The sequence below is a fragment of the Malania oleifera genome, chromosome 3, assembly GCF_029873635.1.
Source record: "Malania oleifera isolate guangnan ecotype guangnan chromosome 3, ASM2987363v1, whole genome shotgun sequence".
NCBI lineage: Eukaryota > Viridiplantae > Streptophyta > Magnoliopsida > Santalales > Ximeniaceae > Malania > Malania oleifera.
The window spans coordinates 72,441,121-72,453,424 of record NC_080419.1 but is presented as its reverse complement, the minus strand read 5'-3'; the positions used below and the strand labels follow the sequence as shown (position 1 = coordinate 72,453,424).

The 12,304-nt window shown below is 36.5% G+C and overlaps 1 protein-coding gene and 1 pseudogene across 1 annotated transcript; both read left to right on the top strand.

The window, feature by feature from the left end:
• The first annotated feature begins 1,253 nt into the window (after nt 1-1,253).
• On the top strand, nt 1,254-11,757 carry LOC131150321 (ATP-dependent 6-phosphofructokinase 6-like). Its single transcript, XM_058100959.1, has 13 exons — nt 1,254-1,777; nt 3,314-3,360; nt 3,477-3,516; nt 3,960-4,022; nt 4,110-4,247; nt 4,839-4,997; nt 5,109-5,162; nt 8,291-8,359; nt 8,485-8,614; nt 9,826-10,082; nt 10,640-10,688; nt 10,790-10,944; nt 11,366-11,757. Exons 1-13 carry the CDS (start codon nt 1,676-1,678, stop codon nt 11,513-11,515), a joined length of 1,413 nt encoding a protein of 470 aa, XP_057956942.1. The 5' UTR covers nt 1,254-1,675; the 3' UTR covers nt 11,516-11,757.
• On the top strand, nt 3,187-3,282 carry LOC131152517 (U6atac minor spliceosomal RNA; annotated as a pseudogene).
• Nucleotides 11,758-12,304: the final 547 nt, after the last annotated feature.

Here is a 12,304-nt window from a genome sequence, read left to right as displayed (position 1 = left end):
GTGTCTTCTATTAGAAATATTTGTTCAAATATTAGATGTACAAGTGAGATACTTTGGATTTGTTATAATCAAACCGGGATAGGACTCATAAAGTCAACACTAAGGAAAACGCTACTGTGAGAGTGTCATGACACCAAGTGTAAAACCATTCAAGACTACATCGAACTTTGACATTATTGAAGGAAATTACTGGCTACACATACACGACAGAGTGGTTTACTTGAACTTGTCTCACTTACTAGTAAGACAATGTGGAACCAAAAAATATTGCTGGACTATTAGAGTCTTTTCAAGTACTATTAGGATTGTGGGAGAGTGTCTCACTTAAGTTCTTCACCAACCAGCCTAGAGTTAAAGAGGCGGGTTCTATACTTGCCACCATAAATAAGTTTTTGAAGTATAGTACTTTTATACCCACACCAAAGTATTGTTTAGCAGAGGAGACACCCTATTTATTTTTCAAACACATGGTTAAGTTTTGGAGGGCATTCCCTGATACATAATTAGTGGTGGATATGAAGTTTATGAGGATATCGACCGCATAAGTGGGAGAGAATATCACAAGCCAAATTAGTTCAGAGGCATTATGCTTGCCTATGACCGTTTGTCTTGTGTACATATATATTGGATAACCATCATGTTAGTAGTATAAGTTTCATTAATTGAGCCCTATAATACCCTAATGTAAAATAAGAGTATGATTCTTTGGTTAATTTGATATCTTATAGTCTTAGAGTTAGAATAACAAATAATGCTCTTTAGAAGGGAGAATGAATGTTCATCCATCATGATAAAATTTACTAATTTTTTGAAAATGCATCTTCTCTACTAACGTCTTTACGTGCTAAAGCACACGATGTTATCTAAGTAGGTGTTAATTATAAATTGTAGTGTTTATAATTTGCACCACGAGTGTGATTTGCTCTTGTGAATATATACTACTTGAGCTTGTGTATTCAATTATAAGGAAAAATTATAATATATTTTTAACTAATTTTATAAGTAAAGGAGTTGCAACTAGCGGTGGACCATCCAACACAAAATATGAAGCATGTGGCGTGTGACGGTTTTCCTTGACGCGCGGATTTGATGGAACAACAAAAGGAGCCTGCCTTTGAATTTAGACGGCACGTGCTATTAATTTTATAATTAGTTCGCCCACTCATTTGTTTTTCAAGAGGATGACGTGGAAAACCGGGAACCCGTACTGTACGTAAAAATGCTGAGATGTCAGCAATCGAGGAGGAGCAAGGGGGGGACGTGGCATCGCCTTGCTGAATCCCCGGACGACCTTTCTCCTTGAGTAGGCTAGAAGCCGTTTCTGCTTCTCCTCCCAATCGCCAAAAGTCCCCAAATTTCAAACAAAACTTTGTGCGTGGTTTGAGCTGGAGAGAGAAATGGGAGTGCTAGCCCACGGGGACGGCATAAGCATGACGTTGAAGACGATAAGATCATGGCGGAGCCTCGGTGGCGCCACCTGTTTTCGCCGTCAAAACCGAGGCGGGCATTGGGTCCTGCTACTGGATTTCCTCCATATTCATCTTACTTCTCGCACAGCATTCCCTCTTCCCTCTCTCTCTGAATATACATATTTATATTGTTTATAGAGTTGATTTTTTATGTTCTTCGCTTTGTTTGGATTGAATTTTGGATTTGCAAAGGTGAAGAGTGAGTGATGGGACTGGCAAACGATTCTGGGGTTAAGCTCGAGACGGGGCTTGCTGGATACGTGCTTGAGGATGTTCCTCACTTGTCTGATTACATTCCTTGCCTCCCTGTATGCTCCTTCTCTCTTTCTCTCTCGCATGATCTTTGTTCTGTTGTTTGGAATATTTCCCAGGCATCCAAATATTGTTGTAGAATGGGGTTATGTAGCTTTTAATATGCTGAGTTTCTTGGTCTGCGTCATCTAGCCCTTCTTTGTTTTTCTCATTATCTTACTCTTTCGATCTTCTGTTGTCACTGTTCTCTCCTTTATATATATATATATATATATAAATTTAGCCTTAACAAAATTTTGATGTGCTGGTCTCTTGTATTGCTACTGCAATTTGTGGTATGTTGGTCTTCTCTTCCCTTAATTTGAGCCACAGTTTGGTGGATTCATTTTTTTCTTTTCCTCTTTGCGAATACATATCGTCAATAATCTAGATTGTCGAGTCTAAAGTGGCAATGCTCAAACAAATGCTTCATACTAATCTAGACTAGTTACTTTCAGGGAGAGGGGTAAATTAAAGACGCCAGGCAGGTCAAGTTGATTACCTTGTGAACTTTTTCACAGCCTTTCGATGAGTAGGATTGTATTATAATGTCCAGTTTGAAACTAGGAGAACATTAGGGAAAATAAAGAAAAATTTTGAAGGAATTCACTTTGTCATGTTTGGTCATAAGGAAAGTGAAAAAGAAAATAAAAAAAATATACAAAATCAATGAACAAAAAATTTATTTTATATATCGTTAACATTTAATTTTTCTTAATTTTTAATTATACTAATTTTTTTTTCATTTTTAATAGTATTTAATATAGAAAGTATAATAAAAAATTAGTTATCTTCTAATTTTCCTTTCCTTTCCTTTCCTCAAACAAAGCTCTTGATCCACACCGATCCTAATTGATTGGTTGTCATTTTGCCATAATCATATGTAATTAGGCCTCAAGAATTTTCGGTGTTCATGCAAATGGACAATGCTTATGTTTCATGATTTAATATGTTGCTTTATGTGAGCATAATATGCAGGTCCTATTTTTCAGAGAAGGATTTGACATCCCTCCAATTGTGATATTTCCCTACATGGTGTGGAAAGGCAAAAGGGGATTTATGTTGCCGCCACTTAGTGGGACTTAAGGCTTGGTTGTTGTTGATATTGCAGTGAAGATTATTCACATCATTGTGTTCTTTAATATTAATGTGAATGTATTTTATGTATTTTTTTCCTGCTTATAATGTGTGTGTATATATATATATATATATATATATATGAGCAAAATTTTCTTGTCTCTTTTCTTCTTCTTTTTTTTCAGTGAGCTTATTTACATCATATTCTCTATTTATTAATGCCAATATATTTATGTATTCATTTTTATTAAATGATTTCTATTTCTGTAAATAAACCAATGAAGTGGTTATATTCTACATAGTCATGTTGGCATTGCAACACAAACCTTTTTCAATTTTTTTTTTCATTTAGTTATATGAACAGAGAGATGGGTTGCATCACCGCTGGCAAAGATGACAACATTCTTTAGCCTTGCTTGTTATCTAAGCATTTGTATTTGTTTATGATCTTATTTGGCTTCTGGGTTATGTGGCAGGCCTATCCCAACCCAATGCAATTCAATCCTGCATTTTCAGTTGTTAAGTAAGTCAATTTTATTTTTTTAATTTCTGGCAGTCTAAGCAGTACTGCCGTACATGTGTTTTTACTTGTTTTTTCATGAGATTTTTATGATCTGTAATGTGGCTTTCTGATTTCAGGCAGCACTTTGTTAATGTGGATGATACTGTTACCCAGAACGTGAGTTCTACTGCTTAACTTGTTTGAACACCTCATTCTTATTTTTCAAAAGGGTTCCGTACGATTTTACTTTTCCTCTAGTATCTTTTGCCTCCTACCTGCCAGCAGGTTTTGCATTTTCTGTAATTCTAAGATGTACTTGATAGTTTTTATCTATTCAAGTGAGAAAAAAACATCCTTAAAGCGGCTTCTTGAATGTTTATGTTACCAACCACAGGATGTGGAAAGGCTGGCAGCCATACAAGTCTCAATGATTATAGTTTGTAAGGACTCTGGTGCTTGAATAACCTAGGACAGGCTTTTGGACTTTTGTCTTTTATAAAATGCAAGAAAATTTTACAACCTAAAAAAGGGACTTGTTTTGCATATATTCAAGATGCTATGCAAGTGTGTTCTTTAATGGTCTTAATATTAACAATAACATTTGCTTTACCATTCTATAGATTGTTGTTCACAAGAGTAGTCCAAGTGGTACACATTTTCGACGTTCAGGGCCTCGTGAGAAGGTGTGCTTTTTTCTTTCCATATGAATGCCATGGAATTGATTATTCGGCTTGTATGTTTACTAGCATATTCTCTTTAATGCTGCTCAGGTTTATTTTGTGCCCGATGAAGTGCATGCATGTATTGTCACATGTGGTGGTCTGTGTCCTGGGCTCAACACTGTGATCAAGGAAGTAGTCTGTGGTCTTTATCACATGTATGGTGTCACAAGAATCCTTGGAATAGATGTAAGTGATTGCATTGGTGCAAAGTTAAATTGAAATGGCATTTTTGTACAAGAACATGTTTTGGCCTAAATCTGAGTTAATATTTGAAATTTGTTCCCACCCCCACGCCCCTCCAACTGCTGCAACTAATCTGTTTCACCAACAAGAATTGGTCTGTGGCTAATCATGAAATCTGTGTAGATCTAATTGTCAGGTGTCAGTTCTGTGGGAGATGCATGTGCTGATTTTTCTTTTTTGTCACTCAAGTGCTAGTTCTGTATTGTTTTACTTTTCTACAGGCAGGGCTTTCTGAGTTTCTGTAGGTTTCAGAGGCTGGCATCTAAAGTATTGCACAAGAATGCTGCCATCCAATGTTATTGGTTTAATTCAAAGACTGCAGTAAAATGGGAACTTAATTGCTAAAATCATGTTAAGAATGAAAATGATTATGCATTCTTTAGAAACTGTCTAGGTATTCCATTAATGTATTTTTCTCATCAGTTGGAACATCATTATTTCCACCAATGAGAAGACATTAATTTTTATGCTGCATGATGTTTTGTCATCATAATTTTGTGGTCTGACCAACAAATCATATTGAGGTATCTGTAGGGAGGATACATGGGATTTTATTCTCGAAACACCATCTCTTTAAACCCAAAGGTTGTGGATGACATCCATAAACGTGGTGGTACTGTCCTTGGTACATCACGAGGAGGTTATGATACCATGAAAATTGTTGACAAAATTCAAGATCACGGAATTAATCAGGTACACAAGGGGGTGATGTTTGATAAATTATGTTTACTAAATTGATGTTTCTATTACTATAAATATTAGAAGCTCATCACAAGTGCCACATGATCTTACTTGATGGTCTAGGTTTATATAATTGGAGGCGATGGAACTCTTAAGGGAGCATCTGCTATCTTTGAGGTAAACCTATATGCTTTGATAGTGTTTTTAGAATGGCTTGCTTCTCAAAGATCTTTCTGAATTTGAGAGTTTCAACATTAAAGTAGAAACTTACTTGACAATCCTTTTCTCATCTCTCACTTTCCAATCCCTATAATGGCAACTATTTACTTGCTGAACAAATTGTAGAAGAGAGACTGCAGCCTTTTGGTTGCTTAGTTCTGAGACTCCCAATGATGAAGAAATAAGAGAATATACTCTTAACTAAAGAATGATAGAAGTTGGCTTCAACTGATGCAATTGATTGTGGAGGCCACTCTATTTGAAACATCACTGGCTCAAGGAATTTTCCTTTTTATAAATAACATTACCAAACAGTAAAATTGTGCTGATCTTGAGTTTGTGCTTCTGCAGTCATCACTATCAACATGTCTGCCTGACCTTAATCATTGCCAGCAACAAAATAATAATTTACCTTCCTTATCTCCCTTCCCTTCTTTTTAGAAACCATAAATTTGTTGACTATTGATTTGTCTAAGAAAGAATTTTGTTAGCTTTACTGTAATCCCAAGAGGGGGGGGGGGGGGGGGGGGGGGGGGGGGAGGGGGGGGTGAATTGGTATTTAAAAATTTTATCCCCTAGGTTAATCCACTAACAGAAGTATTACACAAACCTAAGGTCAATCTAATGCATATAAAATAAATCAATGTAAATATACAGTGGAATTTAAACTATAATAGAAATTTAACCAAGCATGCACAATAAAGCAGTAAAAGAGACGACACCAGAAATGTTATCGAGTTTTGGCAAACTGCATACGTCCCCGCCTTGGCACACCCGCACAAGGATTACACTATAAGCTCACTTAACGGGTGGAGTGGCACCGGTTACAACCAAGTCAATTAGCAGGGCTGACCTCAACCTACATCTTATCAGGATGGTGCACCTAGTTTTCCTAATCGGGTCTAAGTCAATTCGAGACTATTCCACAGGGTTAGTCTCCCTCTTCAGGCCCACGCTTGGAATACAACAAATGTATAATTTTGCGTACAGGAACATATACTTCTTATACTAAGCAGATATGTACCAATATGCTCAACCAACACACTACCGAATGATATGATAAGATAAGCTCAATGTAGTCTTAGTGTCTACTCTCAAAGATTTATGCAAACATTGCAATCAATACGTGAGAGTGTAAGTGATAGGATCTTTATGTCAATATAATAGTCTCAATCACAATGCAGCAACAAAGATCGAAAGCACACTTCAAATATCTCAACAAATATTTTTCTCAAATTAAACCACAAGAGATATTCAAAAATGGTTTGTAAAAATTATTTGATCTTTGTGTCAAGATGATAATATCAATCAAAAGATATAGCAACAAAGATCTTCAGCACGCAAGCAAATATCTCAAAATATTTTTCAAAGATAAGCACAAAAGATGTTTGGAAAAGATATGTAAAATATTTTTCGCAATCAAAACATACTATGAACTCTTTGAGTATTGCAATGAATATGCAAAACTCACAAGCTCAATGAAATTTTTTTATGGAGGACTTACTAACAAAGTCTCCTAGAGAAACTTGAAGTTTTGCTCTCTAATAAAATAATCTCAATCAATAAGAACAAGAGAGAGCTTAAGCCTAATGAGAAGAACACTCAAGCAATCTTACAAAGTGATTTTAGCAATAGGAGTAATTGAGGATGAGTGTAGGAGGCTTGAAAATCAAAGTAGGAATTTTTGAATTTCAGAGAGAAAATTACTAATCGTTTTGCTAAGCTTGCCCTAATCTTTGCAATGACGGGGTATATATAGAATTCCCCAGAATTATAACCGTTCAGGACATATTGGTCATTTTATAAAAAGTTTAAGTGAGGTTAATAAAATTTAATAGTGTTTTAACCTCGGTAAAATTTGCTAACTCAAGAGGGTCGGTCGACCATCTTGAAAGTTCGGTCGACCGTAGTACCAAGTTCGGTCGACTAGGGAAAATTTGAACTTTGTGTTCGGTTGGCCATTCATAAGGCGATTCCAGAACCTTCGCGGTTCGGTTGACCAAACTGGTTGAACTCCGGTTGATCGAGATATTTTGAACTTAAGGGTTCGGTCGACCAGGCAGTTGGAATTTCCCACGTGGGGGTTCGGTCAACTAGGGCGTTGCCTATATATTTTTGGTCGGTCGACTGAACATGCCATCCTTGGGCATTTTGGTCTTTTTCCTTTATTAAGTTGTCCCTAATTATATGATATTTATTTTCAAGACTATGGAGGACATTTTTATGTAATATTTAGGGTCCTAAAGACAATCTATGGTATTTGTGAGTTAACCCAAAAAATCTGGCGTCGGTCGACCGAAGGGGATCCCTAAGGTCATTCAATAATCCTTTGAGCTTATCTACCCTATCATGCATATAATGCGTTGATTATTACAGACCATTTCCTATTTACTATTATAGACCCGAATACAACTCAATTAAATTACAACAAATAAATGTTCTGAGTCTTTATCTTTTTCAAGTCCATGTGTGTGCACCATATGATACTTCCAATTGATCCTGCACACAAACTCATCAACCATTAAATATCAAAGTATTTGTCATAATCAAAATGGGATATGACCAATAAGGTCAACAAATTTGTTTCTAATGCCCCACCTTTTACTTCAATATCCTAATCATTTACATTTTCTAATTCTTACCCCCAATATCATATAATGATGAAGGCCCTGTCGTGAATTTCCATATTGAATCCAATTTCTTAACGTCTGGAGGCAATGAATTAGATGAATGTCAATTTTCCATGCTAAGAGGGCAGGCCAGAGCCTTGGATTAATGGTAAGGTTGCTCCTTTGTGGCCTCTTCGCATAAAAGTAGGGGTAAGGTTGCGTATATTGTGACGACCCTCCCCTATCCTTACAAAGCAGTGAGCCTTGTGGCCCAGGGATACCCTCTATTTTACATGCTAATAGATGGTCAAATGTTCCCAGACTTCTCTCTCCCTCTCTCTCTCTGATAGTGCTCAATTTAAATTTCAACTCAACAGCACTCAACTAAGCCTTTATACCATTTAATCTGAACATCAATAGCATACTAGTCATGGTTCAAGGTTAGCCATTCTCAGAACATCTGTTTCTGCCATGCAGGAAATTAGGCGACGGGGTCTCTATGTTTCTGTTGTTGGAATCCCCAAAACCATTGATAATGACATTCCGGTAAATTTTCATTTGCAGGATGTGAAGTTTTTTCTGTTTGAAAAGAATTCTGTTCCCCATCATTCTTTAAAGCAGTAGCAGTAATGCTCAAAATAGTCTTGTTCTGTTGTCTTTTCTTGATTCAGGTTGTTGACAAGTCCTTTGGTTTTGCTACTGCTGTTGAGGAGGCCCAACGTGCCATCAATGCAGCGCACGTTGAAGCTGAGAGTATGGAGAATGGTATTGGTGTTGTGAAGCTAATGGGACGCTACAGCGGTAAGCTTCATAATATATATCCTGTTGTAATATGGTTTAAGTAGTCAAGTTCGTTACTGAATGGTTGATGTAGGAGATGTTGAATTTCTGAAATTGCTAGGCAATCTTCTGACCACTGAAATTGATGTCCTTCATTTGGCTCTGCATTTTGCTTTTGCAAAATGTGCTTCACATCTGAGACAGCTGAATATAGTGCAGGATGTAGTCAGAATCTGCTCTATGCTACTGCAGGTGCAGATGGAAACTGCAATCAGAAGCTAACTTTGAAATTGAAACTTTATTGTTGGATTTCTTTTGTTTTTGCCTTTGTGGATCACAGCCAGTTGGACTCTGCCAACCATGACTTTTGAGGAGGGAGAAAAAGCTGTGCTATCAAGAAAATGAAAAAAATTGTTGATTTTTGCCACATGTCACATTGTGCCCTTGAATCTTAGAATGCTTTGGTGATAGGACATTAAGTGTTTAACAAGTGAGCTAATAAGAATCTGCTTTTAGTCTTAAGCAGCTTGTTTACCATTATTCAACCTAGCTTATCCTTCAACTATTCTTGTTACAAGCTTCGTCTCTTACTAGCTGTCTCATGCCAGTTTGTTTGTTTTTTTTTTTCATGATTTCAAAATTCTTCTTCATGCCCATGCCAAGACGGACTAAAATTAAAAGAAAAGTTTTATATAAGGTTACAAGATTAGCTATGCTATATGAATCAGATTGTTGTGCAACTAAGAAACAACATGGCCAAACTGTAAATGTTACAAAAATGAGAATGCTAAGATGGATCGGTGACATAATTCTAAAAGATAAAATAAGGAATGGATACACCTGTAGTAAGCAAGGCATAAGCAGCAGGTAGGTATATTGGGGCACCTGCAGCATAAACCAAATACGAGAGTGATTTTGTTGTTGTTGGAGGCAGTAGGCTGGTAGGGATAGACATAGAATAAATTCGACCAAGATGGTGAAAAATGATTTGATGACACCCCAACTTTCTAAGATTGTTGCCCTTGATTGTGCAGAATGATGGAGGAGGGTTCATGTAGCCAACCTGCCCAATCCCACCTAGTGGGATTTACAGTTTGGTGGTTGTTATTGTTGTTGTATCTTTTGTGTAAAATTCATGGTTTTTCAATGTCTGTTTTCATTATTCACTCATTAATCACCTTCAATGGCTTTGTCCAGACTTTCAAACAATTTGATTGGATAAACTGGTACAGGATTCATTGCAATGTATGCTACTCTTGCTAGCCGAGATGTGGATTGCTGTTTAATTCCAGAGTCACCCTTCTATCTTGAGGGGAAAGGTGGACTTTTTGGGTTTATAGAGAAACAACTTAATGAAAATGGACACATGGTGATTGTGATTGCTGAAGGAGCTGGGCAAGAACTTATTTCAGATGGCATAAACCTGCAAGATGCTTCAGGAAACAAGCTACTCCAAGATGTAGGACTCTGGATATCTCAGAAGATCAAGGTATTGCTTGTGCTCTAAACTAAATTTCCTAAATTTTGAATCTTGTAAGTTTTAAAATCCCTATCATATGATTAGTTTAAAACTGCCAAATGTATATGTCCATGCATGTGTACTTGTGTGCCTCTGCAGATTCAAATTTCTCTTGTTACTTTGAAAATTTAAGCTTTCAATGAATTACGTAAAAAAGTGAGCTTCTTAATGATGTTTTCAACCTTCTTTAGAATTAGTGCTTTTGCTGATCCCCTTGTCCTTTAGAATTAGAGTAGCATGCCTTCCTGCTGTCCACTGTTGGGCTTTAGGCCCCATTTCCTGGAAAAGCAATCTAAATTAGAGCACAGTATAGCCTTCTGATTTTATTATTATTATTATTTTTATTTATTTATTTATTTTATCAATAGGGATGGTGAATGTTTGTGTTTTCTCCATTTGCGGATGCCATAACTCTTTTCTTCTCCAAGTGACAGCTTACAACAAATGAATCTTCTTCTATGTTGTATGTCTGCGGTAAAAGGAAATTTCTGCTGAATGTCTTACTCTTATATTTTCTTCTGTTTTAGGATTATTTTACAAAGCAACAGAAGATGGTAATCAATCTTAAATATATAGGTCAGTAATCCCTGATTTTCTTAATTGTTTTAGTTTTTTCCTCGTGTGTATAAAATGTGGAATAGGATCAATATCCTCTTACTAAATCATATTTCTGGCAGATCCTACATACATGATCCGTGCTATTCCAAGCAATGCATCTGACAATGTGTATTGCACACGACTCGCTCATGGTGCCGTTCACGGAGCAATGGCAGGGTATACTGGCTTCACAGTGGGGCCAGTTAATACAAAACATGCTTACATTCCTTTCAAGGTATGCATCTTAATACTTTTGTGAATTGATATTTCATGCAGTACGTACTTTTCCTGTCAACATTCATGTCAAAACTGACCCAAAAAACCATTGGTACTATTTTTCCACTTATCCAATCAAAGAAATATCTCTGTAGAATTTGGGACACTGCATGCAATATTTTGCTCATGGCAAAATGATAGCACATTATATTTTTGATTATTTGAATGCTAACAATTTTGTCTGTTATTAACCTTTTCCTTATTGGCAAGGATCAACTTGACATCTTAGCGACATTCTTTCCAGCTTGTTTTAGCAGTATTGTTTTTTTTTAAATCCTTGACCTTTTTTTTTATCTAAACACAGATTTCCCTTGTGAGCATTGATTTTTTTGTCACAGTTGCAATATCGCATTCTAACTGATTCAATGTTTTAATCACAGCGTGTCACTGAGAGGCAGAACAAGGTAGTCATAACTGATAGGATGTGGGCAAGACTTCTTTCTTCAACCCATCAGCCCAGCTTCTTAAGCCCCGAAGAAATTGATGAAGCCAAGAACGAGGAAAAGCCTGCAACCCAGTTGGCGGATTAGGCAGAAAGCCAGGCGCACCAGCTTGAAAGAGGTCTCAGATATTTGGGTAACTCCGTCTGTTGCATAACAAGGTTTCCTTTTACACGTATCTCCAAAACAGAACATTCGAAAATAAAAATTTCTGGGGAGAAACAATTCCATCTATATTGTTGATATAAAAAACAACAGATATCTCTGGGGCTATAGAACAGTTATCAGCAAAGATCAACAAATCAGAATGGTGCATGGCATGCATTTGTTTCTTTTCTTTTTCTCTTTTTTCCCTTTTATTTTTTGCAGCAAAAGAAGATGATTTCATTAGAATAAAAAGAATGTGCGAGAAGGAGAACAGGAAATCCTCCTCAACAAAAGAAAGAACAAGAAATAAAACAAAAACAAAATTTCAGAACTCAACGTCAAAATAACAAAGCCAATCAATGGACGCCAGAAAGCCTCATTCCTTTAAACATCAACCAGGAAGACAAATCCTCTGCCTTGAGAGTACTGCAGAATAGGAAGTCTCAAGAAAATGACATTATTATGACTTGAACTCAAATGATAAAGATGAGGAGAATAATACAACAAAGCGGCTCTACCCACTCAGATGTTTTCCCAAAAGCGAATATGAGAGTAGTTAAGAAAAAGAGGGAGGAATATGGGGGGGCATATCTAAGAAATACACCTCCGTGGGCTTTTCCACAAGCATCTAATTCTTTAGCATTCCCGAGTAACATAAAAATTAAATTTACACTTAGATAATGTTTGGGAGAATGAATTTTGAAACCTAAACTAGAATTTCTGTAGATTTAC

Bases quoted from the DNA above. Each gene is read 5' to 3' on its own strand.
- LOC131150321 (XM_058100959.1), top strand. From the start codon at position 1,676: ATGGGACTGGCAAACGATTCTGGGGTTAAGCTCGAGACGGGGCTTGCT. The intron at 1,778-3,313 runs GTATGCTCCTTC...GTTATGTGGCAG, and splicing joins ATTACATTCCTTGCCTCCCT to GCCTATCCCAACCCAATGCA. The intron at 8,360-8,484 runs GTAAATTTTCAT...TTCTTGATTCAG, and splicing joins CCATTGATAATGACATTCCG to GTTGTTGACAAGTCCTTTGG.